The 24,154-nt window shown below is 45.7% G+C and overlaps 1 protein-coding gene across 1 annotated transcript; it reads left to right on the plus strand.

The window, feature by feature from the left end:
* The first annotated feature begins 153 nt into the window (after window positions 1–153).
* On the plus strand, window positions 154–13,118 carry KCNG4 (potassium voltage-gated channel modifier subfamily G member 4). The gene is made up of 3 exons (XM_007528367.2): window positions 154–196; window positions 2,382–3,144; window positions 12,338–13,118. The coding sequence occupies exons 1-3, from the start codon at window positions 168–170 to the stop codon at window positions 13,109–13,111; spliced, it is 1,566 nt and encodes a 521-aa protein (XP_007528429.2). The 5' UTR covers window positions 154–167; the 3' UTR covers window positions 13,112–13,118.
* Window positions 13,119–24,154: the final 11,036 nt, after the last annotated feature.

The raw sequence follows: 24,154 nt of genomic DNA on the forward strand, positions 1-24,154 counted from the left end.
ACCTTGGATGAGTCACTGTGGTCCCTTGGGGTGGGGGGGGGGGGTGGAGTGGGGGTGGTTTTTGTACTTGGACAAGGAGAATGTGTGGGGCATATTCCCCAGATTTTAAACACCCTTCTCTCTGCAGGCTGCTTCTTTCTCTCTGGCCCGATGTTGTAGGTGAAGTAATGCATGCAAAATTACAGGATGCTATGCGGTGAGCAAGTGTGAAGTGCATGGGCTGTGATTCAACCCTTCACTGTCTACCGGGATCCAACTGGCTCTGAAATTGAGAGAAACTTTTATTTCCATTCAGCTGCTGAATTTTTCTCCTGATTGGAGTGCAGCTTAGAATGTAAGGCTGGCAACACTTTGGGAACAGCTCTAGTTGGAATGCATAGCATAGGGGATGGTTGCAGGAGGTTGTGAATGAAAAAACATCACAGAAATCATTTTTTTAAATGCATGGGCTAGATCTAAACCCTTTATTCTAAACCAAGCACTATAAATGTGTCTGAAATGGAGACAGAGGTAGAAACCCTCTTTATTTTGCAAATAATAAGGTTGTAGCCCAGAGAGGGGGAGTAACTGGCTCAAGGTCACACAGCAAGGAGACAAGTATCCAATGAGCATCAAGCAGTTAGTGCTGGCATTACTAGCTAAATCCTCTCTGCGAAAGCAAAGAAGATTGAGAAAGCAATAGTACTGTTGGAGCTTCTTCTGAGAATCAGATGCTGTCATTTCACTCATCTCCTTGAGCCTTTAGTAATTGACCTTCTATGGTTTGGCTGTATGTCAGACACTTGCCAACAGTAGGCAAGCTACCTAGCACTTCTGTACCTCAATTTCCTCATCTGCAAAATGGAGATACTAATGTCTGCCTCATGGGACTGCTGAAATGAGTTGATGGGGAAAGAATGTAAATGGGTGCCTAGCATACAGAAGCATCTGAAAGTGTTCTTAGTACACATGTCATGTCTATTTAATCTGCAGTGTACTTCAGATGACCCTCACTGTATCCGCCGAGGTGGGCACATGTATGAACCCCATTCTACAGATGAGACAAAGGGCTCCAAATTTATAGTGATCCTGGGTAGCAGTGAACAGGGGCATCAGAACCTGGTAGTGAGCTTGACAACCTCTTTCAGGCTTTTATTTCTAGTATTTGTTTCATTTAGTTCATGAGATAGAGCTTGGGGCAGATAGGAGAAGAGAGAGTCAAAACAGCACTCTGGCACATGCAGTACCAAGAATTAAACTCAGGACCTACCTCATGTTTGCAAGCCCAAAGCTCTACCACTGTGCAGTCTCTGGGCTATGTCTCTTAGATGTGTCAGTCATGTTTTTACCAGCTGTTTCTTCCAAGGTTTTCTAGAAGGCTTATCAGTGGAATGAATGAATAATATTATGATCAGAGAGGTTAAGTCTCATAGGCAAGATCACACAACCTGAAAGGGACTTAACTCTGAACAAGTGTTTCAAGTCCTAACCCATCTAATGTCCATTCCAGGAAGATTTTCCTAAAAGATAGGTATATGCTCCCCCACACAGTGGGAGACTGTTATTTCCTCCTTTCTTTTTCTTTTAATATTTGATATTTTCATTTGTTGGATAGAAACAGAGAGAAATTGAGAAAGAAGAGGAAAATACAGAGAAAGAGAGAGAGAAAGACACTTGCTGCATTGTTTCACCACTTCTGAAGCTTCTCCCCTACAGGTGGGGTCTGGGGGCTTGAACCCTGGTCCTTGCTCATGGTAACATGTGCACTCAACCAAATTGGTCACCACCCAACCCCTGTTGCCTCTTTTCATTTGCTAGCATAATCCAGATGCATAGTAGTGCTCGATAAATCTGTGCTGGATGAAGTGTTAAATGAATAACGGGGAATGAGAGCATAATGGTTATGCAAAAAGAGGCTCTCAAGTCCTAGGTTCAATCTATCACACCACACCTTAAGCCAGAGTTGAACAGTGCTCCGCTTTAAAAATTAAATTAAATTAAATTAAAGGGGCTGGGCGATGTTGCAGCTGGTAGAGTGCACACATTGAGGACCTGGCTCCCATCTGCAAGGAAGCTCATGGAAAGTGAAACAGTGTTAAAGTTTTCTCTCTCTCCCTTTTTATTTCCCCCTCTCAATTTCTCTCCGTCTCTATTCAAATAAATAAATAAATAAACTTTTTTCAAAGATTAAAAAAGAGTGAATGCCGCTGACTCTAGAAATTTTGTTTAATAAAAAAGATATAAAGAAAATGAATGAGTGAGTGATGCAGACTCAGTCCTAGGCCGGAAAACATTATAAATAAAATGGTCCTGCTCTCTAGAACTCTGCCCTGAACCTGACACTCTCCACCCCCCCCCCCAGTTCCAATTTATCTTCTTGCCCTTTCCCCTTTGCATGTCAGGGTGTCTTCGGCGATGCGGGTGCCTTCCAGAGACAGGGTCTTGCCTCCTGGATCCCCTCCCTCCAACTCCCACAGCCCCTCGAGTCAGAGCCAGGTGGGCCCAGCGGAGACCCTGCCCATCAAGGGCCTTTACTACCGCAGAGCCCGCAAGGTGGGCGCACTGGACTGCCCCCCGGCGGCGGAGCTGCAGAAGGAGATGCTGGTGAACGTCGGGGGGCGGCGGTACCTCCTGCCTTGGAGCACCCTGGACGAGTTCCCCCTGAGCCGGCTGAGCAAGCTCAGGGCCTGCCAGAGCCCCGCGGAGATCGCGCAGTTCTGCGATGACTACGATGAGGCCCGCCACGAATTCTTCTTCGACCGGAGTCCCAGCGCCTTCGGGGTGATAGTGAGCTTCCTGGCAGCCGGCAAGCTGGTGCTCCTGAGGGACATGTGCGCGCTGTCCTTCCAAGACGAGCTGGACTACTGGGGGATCGACGAGGGCCGCCTGGAGAAGTGCTGCCTGCGCGCGCTCCGGGTCAAACTGGACGAGCTGGCCGAGCTGCGCCGCGAGGAGGCGCTGCACAGACACAGGGAGGCCGGCCGGCCCGCCGCGCACCCCTCCCGCTGGGGGCTCTGCATGGCCCATCTGCGCGAGATGGTGGAGAACCCGCAGTCCGGCCTCCCCGGCAAGGTCTTCGCCTGTCTGTCCATCCTCTTCGTGGCCACCACGGCGGTCAGCCTCTGCGTCAGCACCATGCCGGACCTCAGGGCCGAAGAGGACAAGGTGAGTAACCCTGACCTAACCTGCACAGCGCCTCCAGGATGTACCCTCCCACCCCACCCCACCCCACACATACATTCTTTGATCGAATTTCTAACAAGAAAATACCTTCCCTCTCCCAGCCAGCAGACAGCTTCCCGGGTAGAGTGCACGCCTTACCAAATCAGAAGGGAGGCCCTGGGTTTCGGCCCCACCAGTATATGGGAATGCAATGGACGTAGGTGGGAGGAAAACTCCATGGATAATAGAGTGGTGTTGTGGAAGAGCTTCTCTCTCTCTCTCTCTCTCTCTCTCTCATAAAGATGAATAAATTGGCAGAGGAGATGGCATCACGCATGCATAAGGTCCCCATGCCAGCAGAGATTGTGTTCATTATTATTTTTTCAGACATATTTTCATGGTAAGGGCAGGGAGAGATCTCATCCAGTAGGACATAAACCTTACCAAGCAGGAGGCCTGGGTTCTAGCCATGGGAGCACCGTGGGTGGACAGCACTAGGGAGAGCTCCATGGGTGGTGGAATGGTGCTGTGGTGTGTCTCTGTCTCCATCTAAATAAAAAGAATGAAAAACTTGGGCCCAGAAAGCCATTCAGCAATACTGCACATAGACAAAACCCTGGAGTCATTCCTGATTCCCCCATGTCCCCCCTCCACACACACACACACACACACACACACACACACACACACACACAGTTGTTTTTTTTTTTCTCCAACCACCCCTCACACCAAGGTTATCACTGAGACTCTGTGCCAGTACCACCCACTACTTCCCGCCACAAACTTTTTTTCTTTCCTCTAGATAGAGGGTGAGAGACTGAAGAGGAGGGAAAAAAATTTTTTTGTTTTGATTTTTAAAATAAACATTTACTTATTTCCATGAAAGAGGTCAGAGCTCTACTCTGGCACATGGCAGTGTCATGGATCAAACCCAGGATCTCGTGCATGCCAGTCCTGCACTCCTTCATCTAAGCTACCTCCTCAGTCTCAGATTGTGTACATTTTCAGACCCACATTGTTGTTAAGGATGTATTTTATATATATGTGGGGAAGAAGAGATACCTAGATCCGGGATGAAATTACTCTGCCACTGATAGCAAACCCTGCATATCCACTAAATAGCTTCTAGTCTTGGTGAGTGAGGTAGGCCCAGCCCAGTCTCTGTCACTTCTGTGGCTGCTGGCAAAGCTTCACCTCTTGAATCTAGGGTTCTTCCTCTGTGTAATGGATAAATAGCCACACTTCAGTGTATTCATCATGTGTTTATTGATAAACTACTTTATGCCAGGTACTCTGCCACAAACCCCTGCTTTGCTGATCCTACATGCTCTTAGATATTCCAGCTCCATTCTCAGATAAAGAAATTGAGGCATAGGGCATCTCACTGTCTCAAAAGTGCAGAGTGAAGATTCAAAGGTTGTCAGGCTTCCATTTCCCTCTGAGTTTCTTACCAGTCTCACTGGATGGGGAAATCACAGATGAGCTGATTTGTAAGTGCCTCTTCTGAGGAAGCCAGAGCAAAGGCTTTCTCTCTCTCTCTCTCTCTCCCTCTCTCTCCCTCTCTCTCCCTCTCTCTCTCTCTCCTCACTCCTTCACTCTCTTTATGAGAGACTGTGCCAGACCTAAGACTCTCCTTAAAAGACCAGATGGTCTGAGAAGTGAGATAAAGGCCTAGTATTTGGGGAGGTGGAGATTATTGGAGAGCTTCAACCTAGGAAGTGGATTCCTCCTAATTTTAAAGGCTGCTTCTCTCCTACTCTCTACTTCTTCATGACTTCTTATCACTCTTACTTGTAGAGCTGGCATTAGGGTAAATAGAGTCAATTAACCAAACCACACATTGAAGTGTATCCTGTACATGGCTTATAAATATTTTCTCACCCTGAATGGCTCAGCCACTTCAAGCTAGGACTGTGACCTCCTTTTTATTATTATTATTAATATATAATTCACATACTATCATAGTACCCTTTTTTGGTCAAAGAAGTTGCTCTGTTGGTAGAGTGCAAGACTTGCATGCCTGAGGCTCCTGGTTCAATTCTGAGATAATATTCCAGCTTCTTCCTCTCTTTCTCTCTCTCAGAACTCATTATTTAATAATGAAATAAATCTTAAGACAAAAATAAATTTTTACATGTTACCCTTTTAGAGTACACAAATAAGTGGTTGTTAGTATACAATTGTACAGCTATCACCAGTAATTCTAGGACATTTCAGTATCTCTAAAGAAATCCCATACCCATTTCTGGTTCTGGACTCCCAACTCCACCAGACAATCACAAAGCTACTTTCTTTCTTTTTCTCATTCTTTCTTTCTAGATAAAGAGAAAGAAAGATAAAAAGTAAAAAAGACCACAGCATTTACACTCCCCTAAATGCAGTGGGGGCCAAGCTCCATCTGGGTCTCACACATGGCAAAGCAGCCCACTACCCAAGTGAACAAAGTTACTTTCTCTCTCGGTGAATTTGCCTTCTTCTGGGTCTTCCCTTTAAATGGAGGACATCTGGCTTCTTTCATTGCGAATTGGGTTTTTGAGGGGCATCTATATTTTTGTTTTCTTTTATTTGTTTTTTAAAGTATTTTAAAAGCAATTTTATACTTTATTCATGGGCATTCATGGATATATATATATTTTTTTTTTTTTTTTAAACCAGAGCACTTCTCGGCTCTGGTTTATGTTGGTGTGGAGGACTGAACCTGGGACTTTAGAGCCTCAGTCTTCAGTGTCTCTTTGCATAACCATTATGCTATCTACCCCCAGGTGCATCTATGCTGTAACATGTGTCTCTACTTCAGTCCTTTTTTATGGTCACAGTAAACTCCATTGTCTGAATGCACACATCTTGCACACATTCTTCCATTGATGGGCATATGGGTGATTTCCACTTTTGACTGTTGTGAGTAGTAATGGTATAGGCATTCATGGACAAGTTTTTGTGTGGTGAGATGCACCCAGTTCCTTCTGGTGTATTCCTAGGAGTAGGATTGCTGAGGCATATGGCAGATGTATGTTGAACTTCTGGAGGGACCACCTCCCTGTTTTCCACAATGATTTCATTAATTCACCTTCCCAACACCATGTCTGAGAACTCTAATTTCTCCAACCCCTTGCCAGCACATGCTACTTTTTAAAATATTTATGTATTTATTCCCTTTTGTTGCCCTTGATGTTTTATTGTTGTAATCATTATTGATGTCATTGTTGTTGGATTGGACAGAGAGAAATGGAGAGAGGAGGGGAAGACAGAGAGGGGGAGAGAGAGATAGACATCTGCAGACCAGCTTCACCGCTTATGAAGCGACTCCCCTACAGGTGGGGAGCCAGGGGCTCCAACCGTGATCCTTAAGCCAGTCCTTGCGCTTTTCACCACCTGTGCTTAACCCGCTGCACTACCACCCGACTCCCGCACATACTATTTTTGTCATTCTAGTCTCTGTGGTATGGTTTTGACTTCTGACCCTGAGCATTCTCTAAACATTTTGTGACGGAAAATTTCAGGTACTTTCAAAGTAAATTGAATAATAGAATAGGGGCCAGAGAGACAGATCACCAGGCAGGGTACCGACATTGCTATATGTGTGACCCAGGTTCCAGTTCTGATAGCACATGTGAGGTGCTATGGCAATGGGTGAAGCTCTGAGGTCACAGGATCAAATCCTCTGCACCTACCACCATAAGCCAGAGCTGTGCAGTGCTCCAGTATCTGCCTTTCTCTCTGTATCTCCATTTCATTAAAAAATAAATAATAAAAACAAAACATGCAGTGGCAAAGAAAAGCCTTTCTAAAAATGTCTCTCAGATCCCTTCACCATAACTCCCTCCCCCATTCAGAGACATCCACTCTTTGGTGATTTTTGTCCACAAGAGATGACCTTGTTTTCTTTAATTTTTAAATTAAAAAAATTTAATTAAATTTTTTAAAAATAAAAAAAGTTATCCTGTGACCCAGTGCCCATATTACCCACCCAATAGTTATTTCCTCTCTACCCTCCTTCTTTTTATCTGATAGGACAGAGAGAGAGTGAGAGCTTCACTGCTCACTAAGCTTTCCCTTTGCAGGTGGGAGCCTAGGGCTTGAAGCTGGGTCCCTGCACATGGTAATGAGTGTACTCAACCAGATGTGCCACCATCTTTCCTCCCTTCTGCAAATTATTGAGTCTCCCATAAAGGGGAGCACACATCTGGCTTATTTTGTCAGCATCTCATCTGCAACCAGCAGCATCTTGTCTGAGAAATTTGTGAGAGCATACTGCCAGCCTTCTAACGTACTCCCACTCCCTTCTGCATGGGGAATCAGCTCACACCCCCTTCCTGAGGTGGCAGGGCCACTAGGAAGGTGACCAGCCACCCCAGCCTTCCCAGAACTGAAGAGGACATTCTAGTGACCTTGGTCTCTTTGTGCTCAAATCCAAAAATTTGGGGCAAACCAGGATGAGGGCTTTTACCCTACCTGCAAAAACCAGCCAGAAACTTCCTCTTGAGAAGAAGAGGTGCCATTCTCTTTCCTTCCTTTATCTCTTTCTGTTTTCCTTCATATCTTGACTGGCTGGGGAGGTCTTTTCCTGGCTGGAGCCCCACCAAACCCAGCACTAAGGGCTTTTCCCTTTGGAGCATGGGGTGGTGGGAGGCTGGTTAGAATGCAGACCCAGCAGCAGTGCAGGTGGGTGACTCGGCAGAGCATGCTGCAGTGCAGGGAGGTGGCCAGCAGGCCGGCCCAGGACAGACAGGGGTGATGCATGCCTTGAATACCTTGAATACCCAAACAGCAGCCAGGAAAAGACCTGGCAGCCTGCTCCACCTCTCCAGTCACCTTCCCGAGCTATCAGGATCACTGGCTTGGCAAGGATCCTCCCAAGATACTCAAGGATCTTAAGTCAAGAAAACTCTTGGGATGTCAACCCCCAAAAGAGGTCTTGGAGGAAGCATCTGACCCAGAATTTGAAAAACCTCTGAACAACTCCAGCTCAACCTGAAGTGTGCGAAATTCAGATTTCTAAGTCCTGTGCCAAGGACTGGATTTTGCACCGAGGCCTAAGAATCTGCATGTGCAAGAAGTCCCCCTCTAAGGGGGTGGACTCTGATGCAGGGAGTTCATAACTGTTTTTCAGAAATGCTGGTTCTGTTCCAACCACTTTAGTGAAAACTAAAGCACAGAAAGAGTCAGTCACCAGAGCAAGGTCACAGAGCAAAACTATAGCAGTATTAAAGCATCAGGACCCCATACTCCAGAACTCTCTAAGATCCTGAATCAAATGTTGAGTGGTCATCAAAGCACTCTCAGTGGGCTGGAGAATTTCCTCAGTTTCCTGGAAAACACAGATGGAGGAGGAAGGTATTACTACCCTAGTACTAGCCAAGCAGGTCACAACTCTGAACCAGTGAGCAACCTGCTCATCTATATATACATGAGTCATTTATACAGGTCTTACATGAATGCTACCTGCATCACTCCCCTTAACATGTTACATGTATTATCTTCTTTGATGACAACTCTGCTGGGTGGAGATTGGAAAGTCCAGAGGTACAAATGTCAGTGGCTGAAAGAATTTGAACCTGGAGTCCATAATGTCCACTGCACACCTACCGCCTCCTGCTTCAGTGGGCCACATAGAAAGCATGGAGGCAAGCTGCCCACCCCGGGCAGGCACTAGGAGATGGGGGTGGGCCAGCCCATGACTCTTTATCCAGTGGTCAGATAGAAAGAACATTTCAATTTAGTATTTCTGTGGGCTTAGGCACTGGAAATAATTTCTTTTTCCACTTCAGAGACTTTTAATCCAAAGAAAACTGCAGTTGTCAACATCTTGCTTTTTACTTAGGCAGCTAGCTTTAGATTTTCATTTACTCATCCATCATATGTGTGAGTGTGTGTGTGTGTGTGTGTGTGTGTGTGTGTGTGTGTGTGTGATGTGGAGATCCCTATTGTTCAGACTCAAGACTAGATCAATTTTATATTATAGTCTGTAGAGTTCTGACCCTAGACATGTTTTTTTCAAAGTTCCCCCCCACAGTGGATTCAAATGTGTATGAAACCAGTGTCTCAAACTTGAATGTTCATTTGAATCACTTGGTAGGTCTTGACTAAATGCAGGCTCTGGTTTTGCTTTGTTCTGTTTCTGCAAAAATGAGGCAAGGCCCAAGTGTCTGTTTCTTTTTTCTTTTTTTTATTTCTTTATTGGGGGATTAATGCTTTACAATTGACAGTAAATACAATAGTTTGTACATGCATAGCATTTTTCACTTTTCCACATAACAATACAACCCCCACTAGGTCACCAAGTGTCTGTTTCTAACAAGCTCCCACAGTTGACTGGTGCTTTGGGTTTAAGGACTGCACTTTTTTTTTTAAGGACTCTGACATTCTTTTTTTTTAATATTTTTATAGTTATTTATTTATTCCGTTTTGTTGTCCTTGTTTTATTGTTGTAGTTATTCTTGTTGTTGTTGACAGAGAGAAATGGAGAGAGGAGGGGAAGACAGAGAGGGGGAGAGAAAGACACCTGCAGACCTGCTTCACCGCCTGTGAAGTAACTCCCCTGCAGGTGGGGAGCCGGGGGTTTGAACTGGGATTCTTACGCCGGTCCTTGTGCTTTGTGCCAGGTGCGCTTAACCCACAGCACTACCGCCCGACTCCCAGGACTGCACTTTTAGCAGCACTGGGGCAGGCAGCATGAACAGTGATAGACACTGGAGTATGCACCTGTTGGAACCTCCTGTGGGAAACTGAAGAACTATAGTCACCCATCACAGGGATCTTCTGGGGATGGTGGAGCCCATCCTGCCCCACCAGACTCCAACTCACCAGAAATGCTGTCTGCTTTGTTGGCTGTGTCTCCCTCTCTTTGCCTAACACAGTAGTAGGCACAGAACAGTCCTTCCATACATGTTTGTGGATAAGTAATTGAGGGATAATGATTAAAGAAGTTACCAAGACTGGAGAGGTAGGGTGCATGCTTGTTCATGTGCATAACCCAGGCTTCAGTACTGACTTCACATGGGAGGTATCATGGCACTGGGGGAAGTTCTGCTGTTGTGGTGTCTCTCCCTAGCTCTAGCTCTCCTCTCTGTCTGAATAAAAATGTGAACTGAGAATGATGAAATCATGCAGGGGCAAAGCCCCAGCCCTATCAAAAAAAAAAAAAAAAACCAAATAGCAGATAGAGTCTCAGAAAACTAAGCTGATAGCTGTTATCTCTTATGCACTATGCATGTGATCTCAGATAAGGCATTTCACTGCTTGGAACCACTTCCTGGACCATAAGATATGGCCACACTGTTCACAGCATCATTATGAATTCTAAGTAACAACCAGATGCAGAAAATGGTATACAAGGGAGGTTTTTATTACTTATAATTAAGGTTGACTGCTCTAACAAAGAGGCCCCAAGATAGAATGGTCTTAATCAAAATGGAATTTTAATTATCTTGCCAAGAAGAATCTAGATGAGTAGACAGCTCTTATTCTAAAACAGATTTTTCCCCACTTTCATGCCCCATCTTCCCCTGGAGTGTTGGTTCAATCTGCAAGTCTTAGGTCAGATGGAGGGAACTTCTGTAATGTTTGTTGCAGCTCATAAAATGGATAGAAAGGGCCTGCAAAATACCTTACTTGGGTAGTTTCCCATTTTGCTATGTGGTCAACCCAGGTTCAAGCCCAGCCCTCACTATGTTGAAGGAAGCTTTGGTGCAATGATATGCCTCTCTCTCTCTCTCCTCTCTCTCTCTCTCTCTCTCTCTCTCTCTCTCTCTCCTTACCCCCACCCCAACCCCATCTATATCTTAATAAAAACAAAAAAGTTAAGGAGAAAGTGTATGGGGACTCATGTCAGCCTCTAAAATCGTGGAACCAGAGATGGCATGTATTATTTCTGATTACCTTCTGATGCACCTAGCTGCACGAGAGGCCAGAAAAACTTGTCTGTGATTGAGCTGACCGGCCACAACTAGAGACCCCTGTGGAAAGGAGATGTGGATGTGTGACTGAGTCTACAGTAGAGAACTTAGTTGACATAGAGAGATGGAAAAAGGTATAGATGGATGAGTAGATGAGTGGGTGTAGATAGGTGAGTTGATAGGAGATAGATAATAGATTATGTGTGGATGAATAGATGGCTATATGGATAGATGGCCAAATAAATGGATGGATAAATAAATGGATAGATGAATAGGAAATAGATTACATATAGAAGGAGGGCCGGGCGGTGGTGCACCAAGTTAAGCACACATAGTATGGAATGCAAGGACCTGTGCAATGATTTGGGTTTGAGCCCCAGGTTCTGTACCTGCAGGGGGGTCGCTTCTGAAGTGGTGAAGCAGGTCTGCAGGTATCTATCTGTCTTTCTCCCTCTCTAACTCCCCTCCCCTCTCAATTTCTCTCTGTCCTACCAAAAAAAAAAAATCAAAAAAATCACTGCAGGAGCAGTGGATTCGCAGGGCAGGCACCTAGCCCCAGTGATAACTCTGGAAGCAAGAAAAAAAAAAAGATTGGGAGTTGGGTGGTAGCGCAGCGACTTAAGCGCATGTGATGCAAAGCACAAGGACCAGCATAAGGATCCCAGTTCGAGCCCCTGGCTCCCCACCTGCAGGGGAGTCACTTCACAAGTGGTGAAGCAGGTCTGCAGGTGTTTATCTTTATCTCTATCTCCCCCTCTCTGTCTTTCCCTCCTCTCTCTATTTCTCTCTGTCCTATCCAACAACAACGAATCAATAATAACTGTAGCAGTAAAACAAGGGCAACAAAAGGGAATAAATAAATAAATATTAAAAAATCTTTAAAAAAGATTACATAGAATATGGAAAGCATATAGCAGATATATATATATAATTTTTAAGCTACAGATGGACTGGGGTGGGGGTAGGGGGGAGAGAGAGGCAGTGGCGCACCACTGCACCAAAGTTTCCTTCAACATGGTAAGCATATAGAGATAGGATAATGGTTATGTAAAGAGACTCATGCCTGAAGCTCCAAAGTCCCAGGTTCAATCCCCCTCACCACCATAAGCCAGAGCTGAGCAGTGCTCTGATTAAATAAAACAATTTTAAAAGAAAGAAAAATAATAAAACATATCTGGTAACAGAGATATTTGTTACCTAGCTAACATGGAATCTATCAGCATCTGTAGCTACATGGAATGGCTGCAGACACCCAGCACTGCTTCCCCAGGTATAGCCGGCCGCTCTCTCCCCTCCCCCAGGGCGAATGCTCGCAGAAGTGCTACTACATCTTCATCGTGGAGACGGTCTGCGTGGCCTGGTTCTCCCTGGAGTTCTGCCTGCGGTTCGTGCAAGCACGGGACAAATGCCAGTTTTTCCAGGGCCCCCTGAACATCATCGACATCCTGGCCATCTCTCCGTACTACGTGTCGCTGGCGGTGTCCAGCGAGCGGGTAGAGGAGGGCGGACCCCCGACTGGCGGCGGCTCATATCTGGAGAAGGTGGGGCTGGCGCTGCGGGTGCTGAGGGCGCTGCGCATCCTCTATGTGATGCGCCTGGCGCGCCACTCGCTGGGGCTGCAGACCCTGGGCCTGACCGTGCGCCGCTGCACGCGCGAGTTCGGGCTGCTGCTCCTCTTCCTCTGCGTGGCCGTCACGCTCTTCTCCCCGCTAGTCTACGTGGCCGAGAACGAGTCCGGCTGCGTCCTGGAGTTCACCAGCATCCCCGCCGCCTACTGGTGGGCTGTCATCTCCATGACCACGGTGGGCTACGGTGACATGGTCCCGCGCAGCGTGCCTGGCCAGATGGTGGCGCTGAGCAGCATCCTGAGCGGCATCCTCATCATGGCCTTCCCTGCCACGTCCATCTTCCACACCTTCTCGCACTCCTACCTGGAGCTCAAGAAGGAGCAGGAGCAACTCCAGGCGCGCCTCCGCCGCCTGCAGAACACCGCCTCCGTCAGCGAACATGAACTGCTGGGTGGTGACAGCGACCTGGGCCTGGAGGAGCCCCTCTCGCCCAGCACACACACTTAACTTGAAAGCCTGGCAGACAACCCCCCCCTCCCCCCCGGCCACACACATACACACACACACACACACACACACACACACACACACACCTGACCAGCATTGGCACAGGCTAGAGAGCCTCCACAGTAGTAACCCTCTGGTGGTGACTCTCAGGAAGTGTCTTGAAAGCTAGAAGGCGTTCAAGTCCAAAGCTGCTTGAACCTGGGGGTCTCTGCCCTTCCAGTCACCATGCCGCAGGCCCACTTTGCATTGCCCAGCTGCTAACCTCTTCCACTCTCCCTGCCTGCGATGAAACACATCCTTTTTTTTTTTTTTTCTGCTAACTTGGGCCAGTCTGTCTCCCCAGAAGCATCTTTCACCTCCAGAGCTAAGTTCCAGATGTTGGCACAACCAGACCTACAGAACTTCCTTCTTCCTCCAGTGTCCTCTTTCCTGGGACACACAAACACACACACACACACACACACACACACACACACACGATAAGGGTGTCCAATTGCTGTAAACTCTCTGCTGGGGTTTCTCCATCCAAGCCTACTGTGAGTTCTAGCCACAACCACCAATAACATGTTCCAGACACAGCTGCCTCCCACCAATTGGAGAAGCTCCCAACTGAGAAGGCAGAACCATCCTCTTAGTGCCAAATGCGATGTAGGGGAACACTGGTGGGTACAAGACCTGCTTTTTGCCACACCTGGGCCTGGGCAGGAGTGCCAGTTGCCAGTGCAGCAGACAATCTGTAATCCACTGGACTTTTGGCAAAATATCTCCTAGTTACTCAGCTCTTGGCCTTGATAGTAACTAATTTTCAGGGCTCTACATTGTCCCCTGAGAGACCAGTTCTTGCAGCTGGTTCCTTAGCATCTATGCTAAGTCAAAGTACCACTGCTATGCCCCCACTGATGCAATATGGCTTCAGTGGAAAAATGAAACATCACTAGGATCTTTCCTCTCCAGATCCCAGACCAGGTATTTTGATGCCAGAGAATAAAATGCTAGGCTTCTATTTAAGTGTTCTTTATCTATTGATTCATTCATTTGCTGACATATCCTGCCCTTTGTGTTCAATATCAGAGATGAATGTAGGAACAGATTAGTCATGATAAAAGCAGTGCATCCTGGGGCCAGAAGGTGGTGCAGATGGTAGAGCACACATATTACAAGTTCAAGCCCCTAGTCCCCATTTGCAGGGGGTGGGGGATGATGGTGAAACAGTGTTGTGCTGTTGGTGTCTACCTTCTTCTCTATCTTCAATTATTTCTCAACTTCTATGTCTCTGTCAACAAAAGGAAAAGAAAGAAAGAAAGAAAGAAAGAAAGAAAGAAAGAAAGAAAGAAAGAAGGAAAGAAAGGAGGCCAAAGGGAGAAGTGGATTCATTGTGTGGGCACTGAGCCCTAGCAATAACCCTAGTGGCAAAAACAGAAAGTGCATCCTGAGGTCAGAGAGGAAATAGTCACAAATTCTGGGCAGTTGGCTCACAAAGTGCTTCAGAGACATGGTGGTGGAATGTGGAAGGATGTTTTAGGAGACAAAGCTGGAGAGGTGTTGGGGATGAAATAGGGGGAGCTGCAAGCTGTTCAGAGGATTTGGACTTTAATGCTGAAGAAAAGAGCCATGTGAGTGGACTGCAGTGTGTGTGATTGGGTAGGATTTGGCAGAGTCCATCTGGAACAGAGACTGATTGAGCCTTTCCGGCAAGATACCACTAGGTTCTGCATTTTACATTACTGATTAATGTAAAATGATAATTGATTAAAAGTACATGGTGGTACTTTGACTTGGCATCTCATCTTTTGTTTCCCATACAAATAGAAACTGGCAGATAGCCCCATTCCGCATGTGACACTGCTATGCACAGCTCCTCACCACCGGCTATACATGTACTGAAGAAAGCAAGAACTGGGAGTCGGGCAGTAGCACAGTGGGTTAAGCACACGTGACACAAAGCTCAAGGGCCAGCTTAAGGATCTGGGTTCAAGCCCCCAGCTCCCCACCTGCAGGGGAGTCGCTTCACAGACAGTGAAGCAGATCTGCAGATGTCTGTCTCTCCCCTTCTCTGTCTTCCCCTCCTCTCTCCATTTGTCTCTGTCCTATCCAACAGTTAATAACAACAACAATAATAACTACTACAACAAAAAAAGGACAAATAAATATTTAAAAGAAGAAAAAGAAAGCAAGAACTATGGCTGAGAAGTGGGCAGGGAGGGACCTGGAAGCCTGATTTCTGTTATATACAAGAACATTAGCATTTCAGTCATGGGGACAAATCACTGTTCATCCATTTCACTCAGATTCAACAAAGATCTACTGTGTGCCATGCACACACCTTCCCCCAACCTTAGTGCATATACCTTCCCCCAACTTCAACACCAGGCATCACTGAGGCCATAGGATCTGCCCCACAGAACCTCTGTCTTCAAGTAACCCTGAAATTCATTGGAAGCCCTCATTTCCTTTGACTCCTCCAGGTGTCCTCCTAGCTGCAGAGGAGATATACCTCCAAATCACTAGGCCCTCCTGTATCAGGCTGTCCTCATCTCCATTCCTTTCATGCTTAAGTATATGGAGAAAACTCTGCACTGTGGCCTGGTGACCTATCATTCAAGGAAAGCCCCTTTTACCATAAAAATCCCTGTCTGACTTTGCCGTTGACATTAACCTCCACCTCCATGTTTTGATTAGATCTGTGGTTTTCTGACTGGAGTTCCATAAAGCATCCTCAGGACTGTCACATGGGTGGAGAGCTTTGCATGCCAGGGTATGACACTTGCAAATAACCATTTTCTTTTTTCTTTTTTTTTTTTTATCATTTTGTGATTTTATTGAAGCTCAGACAGATTTTGACATTGCAGAATACAGATTTCAGTGATTTTTCACCGCTCTTTAAAAATTATGTTACCAACGCAATTACTATGAAATCTGTTTTAGCAAATAATCATTTTCTAAAGATTTATTTCGGGTTGGGGGGAAAGAGAGAGGATGCTCCCTTCAGTGTGGTGGGGCTGGGCTCGAGCTTGGGTCATGCACGTGGCAAAGCAGCACACTGTCCAAGTGAGATATTTTTTTTGGCCCAATATGTCTTTCAAGACCAGAGCATTGCTGTGATGCATAGCATGCCAGGGGTCAAAATCAGGACTCACACATGCAAGCCCTGCACTGGACCACTTCCCTGGTTACACCTTCCCTGATTTTAGTTAATGCCTGCAGAGGGAAAGCTATGCGAGTGGTAAAGCAGTGCTGCAGGTGTCTCTCTGTGTCTCTCCCTATCTCCCCTCCTCCTCTCAATTTCTGTCTGTCTCTATCCAATAAATACATAAAGATAACAATTTTTTTTAATTTAAAAAATAAAGATTCTCAAGATACAACATGGTACAGCTGTAGGCAGTGGCACATTTGCCAAAGATGCAATATGCTCATCTAACCTGCTGTCTGCTCAGATTGAGCCATTGACCTCATTTCATCCTCTGTAGGCTTTTCCCCCTGGAGAACAGGGTCTGTTGTAGGATTAGATATCACTGGTATATGTCTTATCTCTTTAGCTTTTGTGGTTTTGGACCTGTCCACGGCTTTTTTTTTTTTTTTTTTGTAGATGAGGGATTTAGCTCCCTCCCTCCTTTAGTAACACAGTCCTCTTCTGTGTCCTTCCTATGTGCTTAGACCAAGGCTGTGGATTGTCCCCCAAGCTTCCCTGACCAGACTCAGAGACTGTGTCCCTCCAGCAGTATCACCTCTGGGGACACTATGGCCCTCACCTGAGTCCTCTGTTTAGGAGGTGACCCCAGGAAGTACTTGTGGAGAAGAAAAACACAAGGAAGAGAAAAAACAAAGAAAGAAAGAAAGAAAAGAAAAGAAAGCATGCTACAGAGTACAGGCTAGGCCGGGAGCATTTAAATAAATCCCAGAACTAATCTTGCTCCTTGCAAGACAGGTGGAGTGTTATAGAAGGCTGGATGGGCACAGGTCACCCTAAGATGCCTCAGTGGGGAAGAGAGTGTCCCCCAGCAGAGGTACTAGCCCCTGGGGCTCAGCAAATCTTCCTACTGATGGCAAGGAGGGCCTCTCTTGTCTTTCCCTGACCCTGGCGAGCCACACAGCTTCTTGGAGCTAAAAGAAGTTTTCAGTCACCCAGGTAAACTGCCCATTTTCAGCTGTGGACATGGGGGCCCAGAAGGGGACATAATGTGACAAGTCACAGAGGCAGCAAAGCCAGCCCTGTGTCCTGGTTCTGTGTCTCCCCAAGTCTGCCATCCTCTCCAGTACTTGACATTTAACCCCAGGTCTCCTCCAGAATCACAATGCCTGCTAAAAATAAAACAAAACAAAGGGTCATGACTGTCCCCATAGGCTGTGGCTCCTCCCAAGGGTGGCCCAGGCTGAGCCCAGCCTGACCTCTCAGCTGCCAGCCTGTTCCAAATAAACTGTGTGATTGTCAAAGCTCACCTTCACCAGAAAGGAGACAAAGCCAAGGGAGTGCTGACCTCCATGAGGCTCAGCTCCCAAAGAATCTGAGTGCCCCCAGCTAAAATTAGCCAATTTTGCTGCTTCTGAAGGCTCACACTGCATTCTTCTAAGCTAGAAGGATATATCTCACCAACACCTTTTTTACTAAGCTCTGGGGGCTCCCCACTCCCTAAAGTCGCAGGAAAACACTAAATGGTACTGGGCAGTGATGCTGTAGCTTCCCTGGTATGTTGGGATGGGTCCAGTCACAGACCTGTGAGGGGCTGACCTTGGAGAGGTGGGAGGAGGGAGGGTCTCCTAAGTGGGGGGGGGGGGTTGGGTGCCAGGGCCATGGGTCACTCCCTCCTGAGACTACCAAATCAGCACTTGGGAGAGGAGCCAGGAGATAACTTTCTTTGTAGTACATACAACTTGCTGTGTGTAAGGAGAGGACTCGCTCTGTGTAAGATCCTGGGTTGAGGACCCAAGCAACACAAGAAGCACCATTGACAGCCCCGAGGAAGCTCCATGGATGCTGGAGCCCTGTCTGCCTTTCTCTCTTCTTTCTCTCTCTCCTTCTGAGAGGTGAGATAGCTTATCAGGTAGGGCATGTCCTTGCCATATGCACAGCCTATGTTTTAATCCCAGCACTGCATGGAGGGTACCATGTCCCTGGGGGATGCACTAATACTGTGGCATCTCACTCTAGCTACATGAAAAAGCTGCCTGGGCACTGTTTTCCCTTGCTGAGAGGGAAGAGGAAAAAGGAAAGACACCTGGGAGTTATAATAGCTATGGGAGCGGCTTAGATAGTAAATGAAAGCAGGACTATAGAATTGAATAAAAATGGGCATCAGGTCAGACATCTTTGCCCAAATGGCTTATGGGCCTCGCTGATACATGTCTTTCATTTTCCTGATTATAAGTTTAAATATCCAAGGGTGAGGGGAACCTGTGAGGAATGCTTAGAGTTGAGGGTGGAGTAGGGAGCCTTTAATAATGGAATAAATTCACCAATTTGAGACTTATAAATACAAAAAAAAAAGTCATAGGCCATATACTCCATGGAGTACTACTGATGAATTTTTTAAAAAGACTATAATGTGAACTTTGGGACCAAATGGATAGGACTAACAGTAACTACAATTTGTGCAGTAAGTAAGTCAGTGAAAAATAACTGTGAGGATGATTTTACCTGTAAGATATAGAGAATTGAAATACATTAACTTGAAAGAAGAATATATAGTCAATCCATATCTATGACCTTGGGAGAACTATAGTGGTTACCGTTGGGAAAGGAATGTGGGTACAGGACCTTGTTGGTGAGAGTGGTGTGGAATTATACCCCTATTATCTTATAATCTTGTAAATCACTATTAATAATTAATAGAAACATGTATGTTTACATATATTTTAAAAAGCTGCATGGGGGCAATGAAATCATTGTGCAAGACATTTGCTCCACAAAACAAACAACACCAAGAAGAGCAAGAGAGAGAAAATGATGGTCCAAGGAGGCTTATATGGAGCTTATGTGAAGTTCTAAGTTTACTCCCCTACTAGAGTAAAAAAAAGAAAAATTAAGTTAGGAGGGACCACAGCTGGTTACAAGGCTGTTTGTCTTGGTGTTTACCAAGTGCCATGTTCTAACACAGGAAGGGCAGGAAGCAGGACAGATGCTGCTACAGATGGGTGGGGGTCTGAGGGGGCAGGGGTGGGAATGGCAAGAAGGCAAATCATGGATAAGCCAAGGAATAAATCAACAGGACAAACTTAGCTTGTGATAAGTCATAGAGGAGCAAGAGAGCACTGTCTCTATACCATGGGGCATGAGAGTGTTAAACTTGAACAGGCTTCAGCTTCTGGGTCTTAAGATGCCCCCAAAGCAAACTTGAGAGTAATACTGACAAACATAGGTTGAGAAGAAGTGGAAGCAGGACAGCAAAGGGGGAACTAGCTTGTTTCCAAGTACAAGAAATTCTATTCATACCTCAGCAAATGAACAGGAGACCTACTGATTTTTATAGTTGAAAAGTTATATAGAATTCAGATGTAGCTCAATCCATGTGTTCAGTCAATGCCCAACACAGCAGCTCAGATTCTTCACATCTTCCCTGTGTCAGTTCCCTCATGGCCACAAGATGACTGCATAGGCTCCAAATCTCACACCCATATCCCAACACACCTACCAAAGAAAGTTTTTGTTTCCCAGAATCCCAAGCATGAGTGAAAATGAATCTTACCAACTCTGAGTGGATTGTGGACACATTCCTGAACCTAGTGCTGTGGCTAGAGTTGGAGCTCATCTTGGTGCAGAAGATAAGCTCAATTCCACCCAACATACATGGTGGAAAATGTGTATGGCACGATTCTCAAAGGATACTGTGCCAAACACTGGACAGCAGCTGCACCTGTCTATAGAGGGCTGGTTGCTTTCCCCATCACTTCATAGCACCCTGGACCCTCACAGCCACCTTCTGAGGAGGGAGCTATTAAGCCATTTGTCAGACGAAGACACTGAGGCACAGGGGAGGCTGAGTGACTGTCCCATGGTCACCAGGCTGTCAATAGTGGTTTCAGAGTTCAAACTCAGAGTTTGACTCCAGAGTCTGTGCCCTAAAACCCTCTTTCTTCCTTTCTTCCAGAAGCTCCTGTGTAACATACATTCTTGACAGGCTATCTGGGGTTCCCTCTCATTAAAAAAAACAATGCTAGTGTTTAACTATATAAGGATGATCTGTAAGGTAGTAAAATAGTAGAGTACAGGACTTACAGGCTCTAGTGTCTTCTCCTTCTCTCCCCCCAACACACCCACCCCATCTCTCAAATCTTTTTGTGTGAAGTCAGAGCCTCACACATTCATGAGCCTCACACATTCATGATCTCAAAAAGGGAGAGAAAAACCGCAGTACCGTAGGGCACCAAAGTAAAAACCCTATGGTGAGGGATAGACATGCAGCTTCCTGGGCCGGTGGGGGGTAGGGGTAGGTGGGTGGGATGGGACACAGTCTTTTGGTGGTGGGAATGGTGTTTATGTACACTCCTAGTAAAGTGTAGTCATACAAATCACTAGTTAATTAATATGAGGGGGAAAATTAATTGTATGTCTCCAAGTTTTTAAAACACAGACTGAATCTTTTTAATATATAGGCTGTGTATTTGATATGCGGACTCTCTCAAAAGCCTAGACCAAGTAGATCAGAAGCAACCAATGGCACAGCTATACACAAGATACTGGGTACTATACAGCAAACCCTAACAAAAGGACTTTTCAAAGTTAGCCCAATTACCAAATAATGTGATAACATTAACTATCCGTTGTCTTTTTGAACCCTAAGACAGCAGGAACCTCACATCTCCACTATAGAGCCCCTACTTCCCCCAGTCCTGGAAACTTAGGATAGCCCCCACTTTCCCACATGCCTCTCCCAATCCATATCAAATAATATTGCATCTGCTGATCGCAACCTAATCAACGCAACGATTGCCACCTCAACATGCTTCACCTCAGACTGTGTCCAGAGACTTCACGTGTGGAATGACAACCCTTCAGCTTCATTACTCGGGTGAGACCTTTCCTTTCATTGTATTCTCTAATTCCATCCCAGGTGGTTCACTTTCTAACAAAGTCCCAAAACCTAGATATACACCAGGTTCTGTGAGAGAGAGAGTATGTTCATACATATCCATAAACTAGTGCAAAATATATACCTGAAAGCAGAAGTACACTAGAGTTCGCAGTGAGTACCCCCCTAACACTTCCTCTCCACTATTCCAACCTTTGGGTCCATGATTGCTCAATAATTTGTTTGGCTTTGTATGTTAACTCTCTTTTCAGCCACCAGGCTCCAGATGCCATCAGGATGCCGGCCAGGCTTCCCTGGACTGAAGACCCCACCAATGTGTCCTGGAGCTCTGCTTCCCCAGAGACCCACCCTACTAGGGAAAGAGAGAGGCAGACTGGGAGTATGGACCGACCAGTCAATGTCCATGTTCAGCGGGGAAGCAATTACAGAAGCCAGACCTTCCACCTTCTGCAACCCACAATGACCCTGGGTCCATGCTCCCAGAGGGATAGAGAATGGGAAAGCAATCAGGGGAGGGGATGGGATATGGAGATTGGGTGGTGGGAATTGTGTGGAGTTGTACCCCTCCTACCCTATGGTTTTGTTAATTTATCCTTTTTTAAATAAAAAATAAATTTTTAAAAAAAGAAAGAAAAACCACAGAACCAGAGCTTCATCAGTGCCCAAGCACTCCCATGTGATGTCAGAGCTCAAACCTGGGACATGGACAATAGGGCATATAACCTACCCAGTGAACTATCTCTCTAACCCCCTAAGTATATCTTTTCAAAAAGATAGATATGGAATCTTTGTCTTGTAAAAGAAGACTATCCATTGTCTTTCTACTGCTGAACAGATAAGCAAATGTAGTCTATCCACACAATGGGATATTAATTAACCATGAAAAAAAACAAAATAATCACCCAGACTACATCATAGATGAACCTTAAAATACATGAAAGTCACCCAGACTGCATGTTATGTGATTCCCTTCATATCATGCCATACACATTCTCCACCATGTGTGTTGGGTGGAACTGAATTAGGTAAAGCCTTCTTAGAAATGGCATCAAGGGGTTGGGCAGTGGCACAGCAGGTAGGCCACTAATCTTCTGCACCAAGGTGAGCTCCAACTCATGTAACCCACTCTATAGTCACAGCATTAGGCTCAGGAATGTGCCCATAATCCGCTCAGAGTTGGTAAGACTCATTTTCACCCCTGCTTGGGATTCTGGGGTAATGTCCAGAAAATGCAGACTGACAGAGACAGAGTGGGTTGCTGGTTAGTGGACTGGGAGAGGGTGTAGGGCGTGACATAAGCACAGAGAGAAGTAGAAAGTAGAATTAGACCATGGTGGTCTAATTTTCAGTATCATGTGAGAAGATACTGAAAACACACTGAGTAGACACTTTGCAAGGGAGACTTCCATGGTGTGTGAGTTGTCTCTCAATAATAAAAAGCAAAAGAGGGGAGAGAAGCTGCACTCAAGAGTCAGGCCTGACCTTGAGGGTAGAGTGGAGACACAGAGCCACACAGTCTTCCCACCCAGTTCCAGTTCCAGCCAGAGTCCAGGTCAGGGTGTGAGCTAGGTTTCCATGCAGTGGTAGTGCTGCGCTAGAAGGGGCGGCTTTGGTTTGTTTTTCTTGGTGGTGTTCTTTGAAGCACAGAGAGTTTTAAGCAGCCCCAATGTCTGTATTTTTCCTTTTGTCATGCTTTTGGTGCCATTTCTGTCTCTCTTTTTTTCTCTCTCCCTCCCTCTCTCTCAGATCTATTTACTAATAGCAGAGAAAAAAAGCATCACCTGGCATAAACTAGTGAGGTTAGAACTCAGGACCACAGACTTGCAAGTCAGGTGGCCTACCTGCTGTGCCACTGCCCAACCCTCTGGTACCATTTATAAGAAGGATTTGCTTAACTCACGGTCCATGAGTATTAATTATTCTATTATATCCTGGGAGTTTTCAGATGTAATCACTTACCTTCACATCTACAATTCATTCTGAATGAATTTTGTGTATGCTGAAAATGAAAGAGGTTCATTTATTTAGAAGAATGAATTTTATAAGAATGAATATGCATGATTTCATTTAGAAAAATGAATATGCATGTCAATAACCAAGAAAATGGATTAAAAACTATTTTAAATCTGTTTTCTGGGTCAGCAAAATAGCTCACATGGACAGTGTGCTGCTTTGCCATGTGCATGACTCGAGTTCAAGTCCAGCCCCCACTGCACTGACTGCCTCTCCTCTGCCCCACAGTCTCTCTATAAAAACAGCAACAACAACAAAACTATAGTTTTTGTTTGTTTTTATTGCCACCAGGGTTATTGCTGAGGTTCAGTGCCTCTCCCAATAGCCCTTTTTTCTTTTTGTTTTTCTATTTTATTTTATAGGACAGAGAGAAACTGAAGAGGGGAGAAAGAGAAAACTGCAGACCTGCTTCACTGTTCATGAAGCATCCCCCTGCTGGTTGGGAGCAGGGGCTCAAACCCAGATCCTTAGATATGGCTAACAGGTGTGATTAATCAGATATGCCACTGCCCAGCCCCCTCCTCCCCCAAAAAACTATGTTTTCTAAACTATTGATTCACCACAAAGTAGATCTTCTTCCTTTAGAATCTCAGTGGGTTTTCTCTAATCTTATTAACTGCTTCTCCAGAGAAAGTAAAAAAGAAAAAAATAGTGGTGGGCAGGGGGAGCAGGGAGGCCTCATAGCAAAAAAGGAATGTTTGTAGCATCTTCTAAAGTCATGTTTCAGAACAGAACTTCTAGTCTTTCCTCTAACCTGCTCCCATAAAAAAGGAGATCCCATAATTCATTACTTTTCCTTTTATTACTTATTGATCTACTGCCTTTATGTGGAAAACCTCCCCAAGAAAGGGAGGAGAGAAAGAACAAGGGGCCAAGAGTAGTAGACTGACCTGGCAGTGCCAGCCCACTTCTGGTTGAACATTTGCCAGATGGGGAATCTGAGGTGTGGAAAGATGCCTAGTCCCCTGGCCTCTCGTTTATGCTCCCTTTCATCAGGAAAGACCAC

Source organism: Erinaceus europaeus, chromosome 2 (assembly GCF_950295315.1).
Source record: "Erinaceus europaeus chromosome 2, mEriEur2.1, whole genome shotgun sequence".
Taxonomy (NCBI): Eukaryota; Metazoa; Chordata; class Mammalia; order Eulipotyphla; family Erinaceidae; genus Erinaceus; species Erinaceus europaeus.

Coding starts and splice junctions, on each gene's coding strand:
- KCNG4 (XM_007528367.2), top strand. CDS start 168: ATGCATGCAAAATTACAGGATGCTATGCG. Junction 197..2,381: donor AAATTACAGGATGCTATGCG/GTGAGCAAGTGT, acceptor TTTGCATGTCAG/GGTGTCTTCGGCGATGCGGG. Junction 3,145..12,337: donor TCAGGGCCGAAGAGGACAAG/GTGAGTAACCCT, acceptor CCCCTCCCCCAG/GGCGAATGCTCGCAGAAGTG.